Source organism: Corythoichthys intestinalis, chromosome 1 (genome assembly GCF_030265065.1).
Source record: "Corythoichthys intestinalis isolate RoL2023-P3 chromosome 1, ASM3026506v1, whole genome shotgun sequence".
NCBI lineage: Eukaryota > Metazoa > Chordata > Actinopteri > Syngnathiformes > Syngnathidae > Corythoichthys > Corythoichthys intestinalis.
This window is the reverse complement of record NC_080395.1, coordinates 31,976,146-31,992,016: the sequence shown is the minus strand read 5'-3', so window position 1 is coordinate 31,992,016 and position 15,871 is coordinate 31,976,146. Positions and strand designations below refer to the sequence as shown.

The 15,871-nt window shown below is 42.0% G+C and overlaps 1 protein-coding gene across 2 annotated transcripts in view; it reads left to right on the top strand.

Annotated features, from left to right (window-relative positions):
- The window catches only part of trpm7 (transient receptor potential cation channel, subfamily M, member 7), a 55,944-nt gene that overhangs the window by 20,663 nt on the left and 19,410 nt on the right, over positions 1-15,871 (top strand). The window contains exons 15-26 of one of the 2 annotated variants that reach the window (XM_057828473.1): positions 66-343; positions 2,226-2,454; positions 2,760-2,915; positions 2,991-3,134; positions 5,965-6,093; positions 6,166-6,417; positions 6,528-6,702; positions 7,871-8,003; positions 11,383-11,561; positions 11,631-11,763; positions 14,132-14,880; positions 15,649-15,731. In XM_057828473.1, the coding sequence (XP_057684456.1) occupies positions 66-343; positions 2,226-2,454; positions 2,760-2,915; positions 2,991-3,134; positions 5,965-6,093; positions 6,166-6,417; positions 6,528-6,702; positions 7,871-8,003; positions 11,383-11,561; positions 11,631-11,763; positions 14,132-14,880; positions 15,649-15,731 (2,640 nt within the window). Of the gene's footprint in view, positions 1-65; positions 344-2,225; positions 2,455-2,759; positions 3,135-5,964; positions 6,094-6,165; positions 6,418-6,527; positions 6,703-7,870; positions 8,004-11,382; positions 11,562-11,630; positions 11,764-14,131; positions 14,881-15,648; positions 15,732-15,871 lie in introns of both variants that reach the window. The other variant, XM_057828391.1, reaches the window with a different exon arrangement.

Here is a 15,871-nt window from a genome sequence, read left to right as displayed (position 1 = left end):
TTATTTCAAAGCACATTTAATTAGATATCTGAACTCAACACCTACGTTGCTCTGACCTTTTTCAGCTGGAGTCCACCAAAGAGCAGAACAAAAAGCGCAACAGGGAGGAGATCGTGGACATTGACGACCCGGAGACACGGCGCTTCGCCTACCCGTTCAACGAGCTGCTGGTGTGGGCCGTACTGATGAAGCGACAGAAAATGTCACTGTTCTTCTGGCAGCATGGTGAGGAGAACATGGCCAAGGCCCTAGTGGCCTGCAAGCTCTGCCGCTCCATGTGCTACGAGGCCAAGAAGAGCGACGTGGTGGATGACACATCCGAGGAGCTCAAAGAGTACTCCAAGTAGGTTTCCTTCTTTGCATAAACTGCAATATTTACAGTTAGGCATGCACGTTTTCATTCCGATTAATCATTTTTATAGGGCATTCATTGAACTCGTTGACTGCCATTAACGGCGCTAGTCGTCCAATCTGTTTTGACAGGGAGAGATCTCAATGGGAGCCTTTAGTTAACGGTAGAAGTTGGTAATAGCACTAAAGCCAAGAGTGCCACAAGATGCCGACATTTTTTTTTGCATTCAACTACCAAATGAGTTGGAACTCTGTGAGGTTCTAAGCAGTCACACTAGTCTCTGTCATTTGATTGCTGGCAGGCCCTCCCAGTTTAAATAAATTGGACCTCTGTTGTTCACTATGAAATTGTTGGGTTTTTTTCGACTTGAGTTTTATTTTGGTCCATAATTTTCAGACTATAAGACACTACTTTTTCCCCTTCCATACTGAACGCTTTGGTTTCTGTCCAGTGCGGCGTCTTTAGGGATTTATACAGGTTAATGGGATGCATGTCTTTTGGTGCCTATATCCCATAAAACAATTTGGATACCCCAGGTTTATATACTGCTTATATATGAACAAATACTGTTTCCTTGTTTTAAAAGATATATATTATTAAAGGGAACCACAGATAAAAAGACTTGTAGTTCTTAAAAAGATAAATTATTCAAGGGAACCACAGATAAAGACTTGTAGTTCTTAAAAGATAAACATTATTATGAGTTTAGATAATTTGATATTAAAACCCTTCTTGATGTTTTCGTTTTTATACAATTTGTAAAATTAGTTTAACTAGTAGGTCGCCATTGTTGTAGAAGTCGCAGGGCGGTGACGTCACTGGGTCATGCTGCCGGGCTTCCAGATTATGACTCTAGCAATATAAACATTTTATCTTTTCAGCCCTTTCAATTAGAACCCTAGAGGAGCATTAATTAGCATGACAGCACTGTTGATATTTCACAAAACGAGCAGCAAAAGCAAAATGTACAGGAAAGAAAGGATCAGATGAGACAAGAGTAGGGCGAAATCGGTGTTCCTGCCAAAATGTGCTTCACCGGCGAAACGTCATACAAGAGGCAAATTTGACACCCAAAGTACTACCTTGTGCTTTCAATTTGTTTTGTTTAGATTCATACAGACAGATCATACTAAAGATGCCTTCAGAAAATACTTAAAACGTAGTAATATCAAATAAAGGTGTTTTAAATACGCTATGTGACTAATGTGGTCAGCAGATAACAATCTGCTTTAAAGCTACCACAAGAAACAAAATGCTTAAAACTATGAGAGGGAAACACATGCAAAAAGTATTTTGAGGCAATGAAAAGGTAATAAAAGACTAAATAAAAACACAAATAGTAAGTACTCGCCGCTTTTAACCGATGTGCACATGTGTTGGACGTCTCGCCGCGTAGGAAGGAATTGCAGAATATTGGTAGTGTTCGTCGAGTGACAGTGACAAGCAACATCCTCACACCTAGCATCCATTGCACACATAAAACATGGCGCCCTCCGTAGGTCAAAACATGTACTAAATATAATAGATTTTTAAATCCATGGCAATATTTTATGTGTTTCTAATAACATATTTTAGTAAAAGAGAACAATTGTGGCTTATTAGAGCCTAAAAGTCTTTAAGTCTGAGGTACCCTTTAAACTTAAAGGGTGCGGTTTATAGTCAAGTATGCCTTTTAGATTAGAAGTTGTTTTAATGAAATGTTAAATAATTCTGTGTGTGAGTGTTGACGTCAGGTCTTTATTGGCATTAGGTCCTTTGTTTGTTTTTTTACATACCAGACATAGTCACTTACCTGATGAAAGGTTATGCTTGGTCTTTTGTTTGTAAATGAAAGAGCAACAGTAGTTAAGTCCAAATTCCGGGTGTTTTCCAGTGAATTCGGCACGTTGGCAGTGGACCTGTTGGAGCAGTCATTCAGGCAAGACGAGACCATGGCCATGAAGCTGCTCACCTACGAGCTGAAGAACTGGAGCAACTCGACCTGCTTGAAGCTGGCAGTCTCTTCGCACCTGCGACCCTTCGTGGCACACACCTGCACCCAACTCCTGCTGTCTGACATGTGGATGGGGCGACTAAACATGCGCAAGAACTCCTGGTACAAGGTTCAAAGGCCATCTTAAATTTTGACATATGTTTGAAAAACTTAACAGAGTGATAAAAAATTCATTCTACCCAGGGGGAGCTTAACGAGCAGTCATAATCATGAGTACCTTAATAAAGTGCTGTTTATTCAGTGTTTCCTCCAGAAAACATGAAAAGCCTGGCAGCCCACAGGGCTTGTAAAGCACTGGAGGGAACCTTGTTATTCTTGTTTTGTATCCAATGAAACAAGTGTTTAATGTTATATTTTTGGCTACCCAGGTGGGATAAAATATGAGAACCCATCCGCCGTTGTATTTGTCTCCAGGTAATTCTGAGCATCCTAGTGCCTCCTGCCATCCTTCTGTTGGAATACAAGTCTAAGGCCGAGATGGCGCACATCCCACAGAGCCAGGACGACCACCAGATTACCATGGAGGACAGCGAAAACAACTCTCAGAACATTGGGGATGACATCCAAATGGTTAGAACCATTCCATCTGTCTATTCCTTCTTTGCTTTTTTTTTTTCGTCCTCATTCATTCTAAGTTCTTTTCAGGATGTATTAAAGGAGACCAGATCCAGTGAACCTGTGGACACAAAGAATGACATGGAAACACACGTCCGCACCCGAAAGCTGCCATTAACCAGGAAAATCTACGCTTTCTACCATGCTCCCATTGTCAAGTTCTGGTCAAACACGGTGTGTACAATCTTCAGTGGTATTTTATTGTGCGTATTGTGAGAAAACTTCATACAACTGTTAGTCGAGTACAGTTGTTGTAGTCAAACAATAAGGGAAAGGGACAAAGTGCAGTGTTATCAGACACCCTCATACACAGCACAACACTTAATGACCCCCATAATCCCATAGGGGATCCGTTTCCCCGCAACACCTTTGGCTGAAAAGCTAAGGGAACACACACAAGTATAACATGAAATGAATTAGCGATTGACCGATATGGGTTTTTTAGGACCGTTACCGATTATTAGTAGTTAGACTGGCAAATAATCTATTTTTTGAGCCAATATTCGTTTGCAGTAAAAGTGTAAAAATTGGCGGTAAATAAATGGATAATACAAACACTCAACTTCATTGAAATGCCTAAACTATGTTTATTGAATCACACGAATAGAAAATAATAGCTAATAATAGGGGGTGACTTGGTTCAGTGGTAGAGTAGTCGTTCCCCAAACCAGAGGTTGCGGGTTCGATTCTCTGCCTTGATGACCTCGTCTAATTGTCCTCGAGCAAGATGCTAAACCGCACGTCGCTCCTGTTGCTGTGTCACAAGAAGGTAGATGAGGATTTAAAAAGGTGGAAAGGCGCAATACAATTGAAACTCCATTCAACTAATCAGAGGACGGGGTGAATACTAGTGCAGGAGAGAGAGGCACGGCTGCACCTGAGCTTAAATAACCCAGTTTCCAATTGATTTTTTTTTCATATCGGTCAGTCAGATTAAAAAAAAAAAAAGGCAGAGACCGATATAAGTCAGATTTCCAAATATCAGCCCGATCGATAATCTGTCTATCTCTACGGCGAGGTCTACACTGGGACAAATAATTTTCTCCAGGGTATTTTGCTGACTATTTTTATACTTGTCCACACTTAGGTTTTAAGGTGCATTTAAGGCACCCCCGCTTCTGCAACGTATGCGTCCATTTACGCAAACTACGCATGCGTAGAAAGGAGCAGCATAATATGTTATGTCATCGCTCGCGCGGTTTACCTCTGAAATGGAAACTTATTATTCGCCGGTGGAACATTTAAAAATTACATCACCTTCTAGACTGTCTTTCTTTTGTGATCACTGTTTTTTTCATGAACGCAATTGAACGCGTCACGCAGGAGCGAGAGTGAAGCGAGAGCACGCTCAGCTTTTACGAGCAGTCGCCAAGTTGTGATTGAAATAAATCTGTAGAAACAACGAAAGCCTGACAGTGTTACTTTGGATGTTACAATTGATGCTCAGTTGCGCTCTCACCACTTGGAAAATAACAAATAGAAGCATATAGTGTGGCGTTGCGTATATTACCTGGAAGCCGCAACCAGGAGTGCTTGTGCATAACAGTGGTGATCCTGGAAATGGTGACAGTTTTGACAGTCGCCATTGAATTGGGAGGTGCCAGCCACGCAGCTGGCTGATCGGAGAAAACGCGGGAGACGAGCGCTGTAAAAAACTCTCATCTCAGCGTCATCCGCGATGGGAGGACCACAAATGGCCACTGAATTGAAGCATATTATTGAGATGTAGTTTGAAGGTTCATGAAAAATGTGTGGGGGGAAAAAAGAGGAGCAGGAATGCCACGTCGTGATCGTCCGCCTCCATTGTTTATGATGCTGTCATGCCGCACTAAAAATGGCAACGGCATGACGTCACTTTCTTAGTATCTGATTTTTGTACGGAGACAGTAGTCCATATTAAGCAGCAGGTAATATTACCCGCCTACATTAACCGTCTAACAACTAATCTGGATAATAGGCATACTAGTGTAGCCGACATGCCGTATAGTCCAACTAATTACACGTTTAAGGCCATTATCCGTCCTAGTGTAGACATAGCCTAAAATGAATAAACACATTTGAATCAACCAATAGGAAATGGTCACACATTTTTGTTAACACAAATGTGCCACTTGATATCTTGCCATATTTTTCAGTTTAGTATTTAATATTTTAGGGGGGGTGTTTTTAAATAAAATGACTAGTAAAAATGCTTGAATTTCTTAACATTCATCCAGCTTTCAAGTGATCACATTCACACTCAAGTGTGATATAATCTCACCTCCCACCATGTGTTGCAATGTTCATTTAATGTAGGCAAGCCTGAGGCAGATTCTCTGGTTTGCCTCTGGGTTCTATTTATGAGGACAATAACAAGCAGATAGCATCAAGGAAAGTGCTCATTATCATATCTCAGATACCTATTTGCATTCTGACCTCCAGGTGTAAAGGGCAGCACCCTGCCCAAATGCTTGTTTTCCCAGCACTTAACTATTATAGTTTGTGGTTCATTTGTTATTTAAAGGTCCGACTAGTCCGTGGTGTATCAGGTATATCAGTTAAGTCTACATGCTAATTATGTTTCCCACAGTCTTAAAGTCTTCAGATTTGACTAACTGCTACCAACATGTCCGGGGAAGTCTTGCAACTAGAAAGATAAGATAAACAGTATCTAACAAAACAAAGTCAAGCTACCGCCACTAGTAAATAATTGATTGTTGTACAGTTTTTCACTGGGGTTCAACTCCACACCAAACTGGTCTGACTTACTCCCACGTCGGTATTTCTCACTAATTATTGTCATGTCAAGATCAAGAAATTCGCCTCTCAAGTTTTTGTCTCTAAAGTAATAGAACACTGCCATCTACTGGTGTCTGTTCCTCATTCGTTACTGGATGTGTACACGCATTAATATAAAATGGTTGCTCCATTTTGAGCTGCCTTGATGATGGAAGTCTGAAGCACACCTCCTGCCTTCCTTTCAAATAACAACAATTTTGTTTATGTTCTTGTTTTTTTCCCCCAGCTCTTTTATTTGGGTTTCTTGATGCTCTACTCGTTTGTGGTACTGGTAAAAATGCCCGAATGGCCTTCTCTACAAGAGTGGATTGTCATCCTCTACATCTTTACGTCAGCCATTGAAAAGATTCGAGAGGTACGCCAATCAACACTAGAAAATAGTTCTTTTCACGATGTTGCTCGAACAAAAGTTTTACCTCATTTGCAGATGTTTATGTCAGAAGCTGGCAAAATCAGTCAAAAGATAAAGGTGTGGTTCGATGAGTACTTCAACGTCTCAGACTTCCTGGCCATCGTGTCTTTCTTCATCGGATTTGGCTTAAGGCTAGGCGGTGGGAAAGCCTTCGTCCCCGGCAGGACGGTTTACTGTCTCAACATAATTTTCTGGTATGTGAGACTCCTCGATATCCTGGCCGTCAACCAGCAAGCTGGACCGTACGTCATGATGATTGCCAAAATGGTGCGTTCCAACACAATAAAAGCGCTTTGCCAATGTTTTGAGATGCCACCCATCATACTGTATATCCTTGTAAGGCGTCATTCATTTGCTATCGACCTCGTCTCTTATAGGTGGCCAACATGTTTTACATTGTGGTGATCATGGCCATCGTCCTGCTTAGCTATGGCGTTCCTCGCAAAGCCATTTTGAATCCGAATGAAGAACCCAGCTGGACACTGGCCAAAGATGTGGTTTTCCAGCCATACTGGATGATGTATGGAGAAGTGTATGCCTATGAAATCGATGGTAAGGATGGAAAGGGAGATTATGAGGGTAAGGACAGTTTAATTCCAAGTTTCTCACGCAGCAACCCTCATCGGTCACTCTGATAGGACATGAAAAATCAAAAATTAATGGGGACTGATCAACTACGTTCGCACGCGTCACGTTATATCAATATCTAAATGTATATAGTCGTAAATTGAACTTTGTGCGTGTGTTTTCTTTCCCTATGGACTCCGAAACGGCTCAAGCGATTTTCTTGAAATTTTACACATTTGTACTATGAGCGTCTCAGTGTTCTTAGGGTGGTTTTGTATCAAAGTATAATAATAATAAGTATCAAAAATCGATAATTGAAAAAATTGGGTTGCAGAATGAATGGCCCCATTTAAACCAAATTTGACTCTCTTAGAGCAATCAATAGTGTTTCTCAGAAGTTCCAATGTAGCGGAGCTTTCAATAGTGCAGAAAATACTCATATTCCCAAAACCGATTTGTTGCGATTGCTCCCAAACTATGTCGGATTTTAATGAAAATTGGCAGATTTGTTGTTGGGGTCATTGACAGTGACCATGGAAATTTTCAAACAGGAGTGCCCCCAAATACAGCGACAAATTGACAATCGATGAAATGTTAATAGGACTACTTTCAAAAGTGATGTTTTGGGATGTAGGTCACGCTACGTGCAAGAAGTAACCATAGGTCACAGTGCAGTGGAGTGAAGTCTGATGCTGCGGAGTTATTGGCACCTTTAAAACATGAACAAAACACTATTAATGGGATCAAACCTTAAATGGCTGGGTAACAACGGTTCTAGGGCATGGGTCCCCAGAAGTGTACCCATGTGGCCCGGATTGTTAGGAACGAGGCTAAATTGTCATGCTCAGGTGTCCAACTTCTACTATTTTTCAGGGGAGCAAAATTAAACAACTCATGGCCCAAGGTGGTAAGTGTGGAACCACCGAATTGGCGGCCGAAAATCGTGGTTTCTTATATGGCGATTTGACCAATCTTGGCCCAAACAACCCAGCACAAGTAGTGTTGCTGAGCAATACTGCTTGTGCTAAATATGATCAAAAACACATGGTAACGTCCGTTCAAGACAGATGCTGTAGTTAGATGTAGTTATAATGTCCGTGAAAGTGCTTTTGGTCTATGTATACATGTTTTAATAGGTGCTTTTTCTTCATAGTGTGCGCCAGCAACAGTGAAAAGTCAGTAGAGGGCCTTTGCACAACAGAAGTGTGGCTGCTTCCTCTCCTTCAAGCAGTCTACCTCTTTGTACAATACATACTCATGGTTAACCTCCTCATTGCCTTTTTCAAGTAGGTGCACTTTGTTGAAATTTGATAAAACACACACATGCGCACGCTGTGCCTGCATTGATCCAATTCACTCAGAATAGTCTAAATGAATTGGTGGCATTGTACATTACATATCATTGGAATAGAAGTAGACCTTTCTCACCAGCCCTTGGTACAGCCTATCTAATATAATGCATTTTCTTAATTTTTATTAAAATTTAATTGAGAGTCTTGAGACCTCCCTCTACATGTGGACATCACATTAATTACTTGCACTATAAAAGGTACTTGCACTATAAAAGGTAAAAACCTTAGCTGTCAATATGCTATTATGGGATGTTTATTCCTCAAGACATCAACCTGTAAATAAAAACAAACAAACAAACAACACTGAACAATACCTGAAGTGTTTAAAGCTAGGAGGGAAAGTAGCAACTTATAGTCGGAAAATTGTATACTAAAAATCAGACACAAATGCAGTGAAGAAAGTAAATATTTGAACATCCTGCTATTTTGCAAGTTATCCCACTTAGAAATCATAGGAGTCTGAAATTTTCCTCGTAGATGCATGTCCACTGTGAGAGAGACAATCTAAAAAGAAAAATCCAGAAATCACAATGTATGATTTTTTGAATGTCTTATTTGTGTGATACAGCAGCAAGTAGGTATTTGAACACCTGAGAAAATGAACGTTAATATTTGGTACAGTTGTCTTTGTTTGAAATTAGAGGTCAAACCTTTCCTGTAACAATTTACCAAGTTTGAACACACTGCAGGAGGGATCTGGCCCACTCCTCCACACAGATTTTCTCTAGATCAGTCAGGTTTAAGTTTGAGCTCCCTCCAAAGGTTTTCTATTGGGTTTAGGTCTGGAGACTGACTAGGCCATGCTAGAACCTTGATATGCTTCTTACGGAGCCACTTTTTGTTTTTCCTGGCTGTGTGCTGTGTCATTCTCATGTTGGAAGACCCAGTTGGGACCCATCTTCAATGCTCTGACTGAAAAAGGAGGTTTTTTCCCAAAATCTCAGAATACAGTTAACTTGTCCTGCCCCATGCGCAGCAAATCACCCCTAAAGCATGATGCTATGACCCCATGCTTCACAGTAGGGATGGTGTTCTTGGGATAGTACTGATCGTTCTTCTTCCTCCAAGTACGGTTAGTGGAATTATGACCGAAAAGTTCTATTTTACTCTCATCTAGGCATGTGCCGATATGAGGGTATGACGCTTTGATAACCTTAAGCAAAAATACTGCAGTGTCACTGTATCAAGGTATTGCCATTATAGATAAAAAAATGTTTAACGTTATTATTTTGAGATGTATGAGTTTTAAAAAATCCATTGAACAGGATATTTTTTCCACAACATATTTGCAAATAGGCAGATGTTTACAATGGCGGAAGACATTACAAAAGGCTAATGGTAGAGAGGAAACTAGTTGGCAGTCTTGCCATGGTAACTAGCCACTTATTTGCCTCGTTAACAAGCTTACGTTATAGTATTTGTTTTACCATCACTAGACACCCAAAACCAGCTGGTGGGAACCGTTCACGACAGCGTTTACTTACCTTAGATTTTGTGTAAAGTGACGGATGATGATTACCTAAAAGTGTAATCATGTTGGAGGTGTTGCCTGTCCCTCCGCCTACAAGTCACGGCCGTCTCTTAGTTTTCGGTAGCCGAAGTACTCCCATACTAACGAGTAACGACTTTGTCTATTTTTGGGGGGGGGGGGTGCACGTGTAGTGTCACTGGCAGACACAGGACAGAGCAACAACTGAAAGGGCATGGGTGCACACTGCCGCTCCAAGGCAAGGATTTCTCACTCGATTTTCAAGACGTCAAAAATACTGTAACTACGGTATGACTGATAATTTTAATGGTTTTGAAACCGTGACATTTTCATACCACGGGAAATCTTTAAACCGGTAACCGGCACATGCTTAATCTAATCTCACCAAAAAAAATTGCTCCCATGACTCCTCTGCATCATCCAAATGGTCACAGGCAAACTTAAGACGGGCCTTGACATGTCCTGTTTAAAGCAGGGGAACCTTCCGTGCCATGCATGGTTTCAAACCATGACGTCGTAGTGTAATATAAACAGTAACTTTGGAAACAGTGGTCCCAGCTCTTTTCAGGCCATTGACCAATTCTTCTGATTCTTCACCTTTTTTAGGATCATTGAGCCCCCACGAGGTGATATCTTACATGGGGCTCCACTACGATTGAGATTGACTGTCATGTTTAGCTTCTTCCATTTTCTAATGATTGCTCCAACAGTGGACCTTTTTTCACCAAGCTGCTTGGTAATTGCTCCGTAGCCCTTTCCAGCCTTGTGGAGGTGTACAAATTTGTCTCTGGTATCTTTGGAAAGCTTTTTGGTCTTGCTAATGTTACAAGTTTGAGTCTTACTGATAGTATGGGGTGGACAGGTGTCTTTATGCAGCTATCTTTCAGGGAATACAAGCGGGCGTGTGGACCCAAATGCAAAGACAGGGAGGCGAGGCGGAAAAGGTGGTGCAATAATGTTTTAATTAATCAACAAATCAACTTATGGTACTTTCGAAACAGGACGAGGAACACGAGGAACTGGCAAAAACGCTGACATGAACGTGGACATGCACAGTGCCGCAACAAGACTCAACAAAAACGGGGAGCTTATATAGACACAGACATGGGGTAACGAGTCAACGGGGAACAGGTGGGTGACACAGGAGGATGCAGGTTGGAGGATACACTAGGAGCAGGCACAACAGGTGAAATCAATGGGCAATCACAGGGACAAGTCACACTAGAAGGAAAAAAAACACAAATACATGGAGTGGAGGTGGACTTAATAAGTGGATTAACAGGTCTTTCAGGGTCAGATTCCTTGCTGATTGACAGGTGTTCAAATACTTATTTGTTTATCACACAAATAAATTATTAAAAAATCATGCATTGTGATTTCTGGATTTTTCTTTTTAGATTATCTCTCTCACAGTAAACATGGACCTATGATGAAAATTTCAGACTCCTCTATGATTTCTAAGTGGGAGAATTTACAAAATTGCAGTTGGTTCAAATACACATTTTCTTCACTGTAATTGTTTCCACTACCAGCCATTGCCAGGGGAACCAACCGCTCCATTGAAAGAACAACTTTATAATTTGTGTCTGCAACAATTAGTACAGAAAGAAATAGCTTTAAGTAATCAATTCATGGGTGGCCAAGGAAAATGTACAGAGTAATGGTATTTTGATTTATTAAAATGCATCTTTCTTTAGCACATGTTTGTACAAAAGTAATTTAATGGGATGGGCCAGTGAGACTAGACTAGAGCAAAAGTAATCATCTAGTCACCTTAACCAGTGTGTGGCCTTAACTCTAAAAGCATGACCATTTTCTTCGCAGCAATGTGTATATACAGGTAAAGTCCATCTCCAATCTGGTGTGGAAGTACCAACGCTACCATTTTATCATGGCCTACCATGAGAAACCAGTCCTTCCACCACCCTTCATTATTCTGTGCCATATTTACTCACTCTTCTGCTTGTGTCGAAAGAGGAAGAAGGAGCACACCTACGGTCCAAGTATGTCTGCCTATTAGTCAGGTTTGCATGGCCTGAGAAGTCAGGGAACAATTTTGTTCTTTTTTCCAGAGCTGTTTCTCACAGATGAAGACCAGAAAAAGCTTCATGACTTTGAGGAGCAGTGTGTGGAGACGTACTTCCATGAAAAGGAAGACCAGATTCACACAGGAAGTGATGAACGCATACGGCTCACCTCTGAAAGGTACCACAGAAGATGAGCAGCAGGTTATGATAAACAATAGTGGTGATTGTTTTAAGAAGACATTTACAATGTTTAATGTGACTTTTTGACAACAATAGCATCTAGCAACTGATGTATTTTAGATCAGTGGTTCTCAAAAATTTTACAGCAAGTACCACCTTGAGGAATACCAACATTAAATTTTTGGCATTTATTGACAGCGCTAGACGTCCAATCCATTTTTACTGGAAGAGGCTGGCAGCGTGTGATCGCTCTCTCGCCCACCATTATCAGATGTCTAAAAAATTTGCAATTTGCATACCGTCATTTTTGGACTATAAGCCGCTTTTTCCCCTCAATTTGAATCATGTGGCTTATAGTCTAGTGCGGCTTATATGTTGATTTATTTGGGTTAATAGGTAACACTTTATTTGACAGCGGTGTCATAACACTGCCATAAGACCACCATAAATAGGACATGACACGATCATGGGCATTAATGAATGCTTATGACAGATGTCATTCAGTGTGAGCTGGCAAATTATGTCACTAACTCCATTTATGTCCAGCTCAGATGTTTAATATCCATTTCAAACATGAGCTAATTTGCCGGATGACACAAATGACATCTTTCATAAGCATATATTATGGTCTTATGACAGTCTTATGGCGCCACTGTCAAATAAAGTGTGACCAAATACCATACTGAGCAATTGATGAAACAACTGGAACAGTAACTAAAGAAATAATTAGCACAGAATAGGAATTTTGATTATTTACATCTGTACCGCCGCAATGCATGCTAGGAGGCATGTTGGACAACAACAGTGTAGACAGCAGATCGCAGCAGACGTTGTCTGTCTCTCCCAAGGGAAGGGAGAGATTATATAGAGCAATGATGGCCAAATGCAGCTTTGCAGCCAATTGATTCAAAGCTTCATGGTGGCTATGATGCCGCTGTCAATTAGTGTTAACGGTTAATATCTCTAAGGACAGCTATGGTTTGTAGTCCAGTGCAGCATATGTACAGTGCATCACAAAAGTGAGTACACCCCTCGCATTTCTGCAGATATTTAAGTATATCCTTTCATGGGACAACACTGACAAAATGACACTTTGACACAATGAGAAGTAGTCCGTGTGCAGCTTATATAATAGTTAATTTATTTTCCCCTCAAAATATAGCCATTAATATCTAAACTCCTGGCAACAGAAGTGAGTACACCCCTTGGAAAAAACCTACATCCCTAAATGTCCAAATGGAGCACTGCTTGTCATTCATTCCCTCAAAAATGTCATGTGACTCGTTACAGGAGTGCTGTCAGCATTGCTGCAGAGATTGAAGAGGTGGGGGGTCAGCCTGTTAGTGCTCAGACCACACATCGTACTCTACATCAAATTGGTTTGCATGGCTATCACCCCAGGAGGAAGCCTCTTCTGAAGACTGTACACAAAAAAACCCGTCCGTCTCATCAGACCATAGGACATGGTTCCAGTAATCCATGTGCTTTGTTGACATGTCTTGAGCAAACTGTTTGCGGGCTTTCTTGTGTACCGTCTTCAGAAGAGGCTTCCTCCTGGGGTGACAGCCATGCACACCAATTTGATGTAGAGAGGGGCGTATGGTCTGAGCACTAACAGGCTAACCCCCCACCTCTTCAATTTCTGCATCACTGTAACGAGTCACATGACATTTTGGAGGGAAAACGACAAGCACTACTCAATTTGGACATTTAGGGATGTTTTTTCTGAGGGGTGTACTCACTTTTGTTGCCAGGGGTTTAGATATTAATTTTGCTATATTTTGAGTTATTTTGAGGGGAAAATAAATTAACTCTATAAGCTGCACACAGACTACTTGTCATTGTGTCAAAGTGTCATTTTGTTAGTGTTGTCCCATGAAAAGATATACTTAAATATCTGCAGAAATGCGAGGGGTGTACTCACTGTTGTGATATACTGTATGAACAAGTGCTGTGTTTGTCATATTTGGTGGGTGATGGCTTATCGTCAGATGCACCTAATAGTCCGAAAATTACGATATTTAAATACTTTGAGCAGCTGTTTTTTCACATAAAAGTCATTTAGGTGTTTTCCGTCCCTTTAGGCAGGATTGAGTCAAATGGTATTGCACTTTTCTTTATAAATTTAAAAAAAAAAAAAAAAAAGTTCTTTAACATTTTATGTGAATTGTTTTCAATTTAAATTGAATGCAACTAACCTGTATTTTGATGAATGCAGATTGAAAAAAAAATGTATTAAATGTTCAAACTTTAGTGTACTTTTAAAGAAACCTCACTTCGAGAACCACTTTTTTACATAATAACACTATTAGAGAATAGGGCAAGGTACTAATAATTTGGTAAGAGTTTGTTATTGTCCTTTTCAGAGTTGAGACCATGTGTATGCAGATGAAGGAGGTGGGCAACAAGGTCAACTTCATCAAGCGCTCTTTGCACACGCTGGACTCCCAGATCGGTCACCTGCAGGACTTGTCTGCCCTCACCGTGGACACCCTGAATACCCTGATGGCTCAGAGGGCGTCTGAGGCCAGCAAGGTCCACAATCAGATCACTAGGGAGCTCAGCCTCTCCAAGAATGTGGTCCCCAGCATTGTTCCCGTGGCGAACGACACCGGCCCGCAGTCCAAACCCTCCGTTTTGGGGAAGCGCAACCTCGGGCCCTATTTGGGCTCGGCGAATATTGCAGACTCTCTTTTTGGGATGGGGACCGATAGTAGCCGTAGAGTTGCGCCGAGTCCTTTAACGGGACTGGGGCTTGACCCCAATCTGAGTCCAGAAAGGAAGGGCTTATTAGGGCTCGGGCACCCCGCCGCCGAGGCTGGCTCCTCCGGCAGCGGTGCCTCCAGTGCCTTTGTCCAAAGTGCTGCCGCCGTTTCCCTGTCGGAGCTGCAGTTCCGGGGCCACTCCCTCACCCGCGGCAAACTGACCCGTCCACATGAGCCGGAATATTCCGACTCTCCATCCAGCCTGCCCAACGTGCCATCGCGGGTGGCGCACTTTCACATCAGCAGCACACCCTCCCAGCCTTGCGGCTCCAGCCATCCGGAGCTCGCCCTGGCTGGGCTTTACCAGCAGACGGCGGAAAGCCCCGCCATAGAGTTTGGCGCTTTCGTCGGTAAGTACGAGAGAGACTCGAGGAGCGAGGACGAGGAAAACTGTGTGTGTGCTTATCCTACTGCGGTCGTTGTATCTAAGACTTCGGACTCTGCTCAGCCTGCCTGCTCTCCTGCTTGCTCCGCGCAGTCTGACAATGCACAAGGTTTAATAGTGGGGGAAGGGGCTGTGGGGTACGTGAATGAGGCTTTCTGTGACGATGAGGGCCACACAGCCTTTCCGACTAGACGTCAAACAAACACTCAGAGCAAAGAACACAGTGTACAGCAGTCTTCCACGAACGCCTCAGCCGTGACGGCCCATTGGTTCCTCAGACGAAGAAGCGGAGATTATGAGAGGACGCACGCGGAATTGCAAATGAGAGGTTTGAGTTGAGGGCCGCATCTGCCGGGGACTTGCACCTGTCCACTTCCAGATCAGGAGAAATGCAGCTTTTTTTCCCCTCCCTTTCTTGCGCTTCTTGGTCTTTTCTCGCTGGTTTTGGTTTGATCTAAATGTTTTAGACATGTTTTGACCGCTTGCATGAATGGTTGGTCGACAGTGTTATTACTTTCAGGATATTTTGACAGGTGGAGGCGGGTTCAGAGTTCTCGGTGATGGGATTTGATTTCTTGACCAATCACAATATTTATAAATGTTGATATACAAACCGGATGCATGAAGGAGAGATGTTTTCAATTAAAAATGTGATGTTTAATTGGAAAGGGAGTTTGGTGACAATTTTGCAGGTTTTGATTATACATGTCTCATGATGTTCTATTGCTTTCAGGCTATAAAGACAATTTTGACCTCGAGCACTCGACACCCAAAGAATCCTGCAGTCCACAACGTAGCCCGGCCATACCTAGGCAGGTCAGTCTGCATCTCTGACTGGGTGTGCGCACGTGTGTGTAAGATGTTTTACTTTGGACTTCAGTGTAAGTCGCACAAGCTAAGAAATGTCCAATTTGATGAAGCAAAAAAAGTCACACTGCAGTATAAGTTGCATTTTT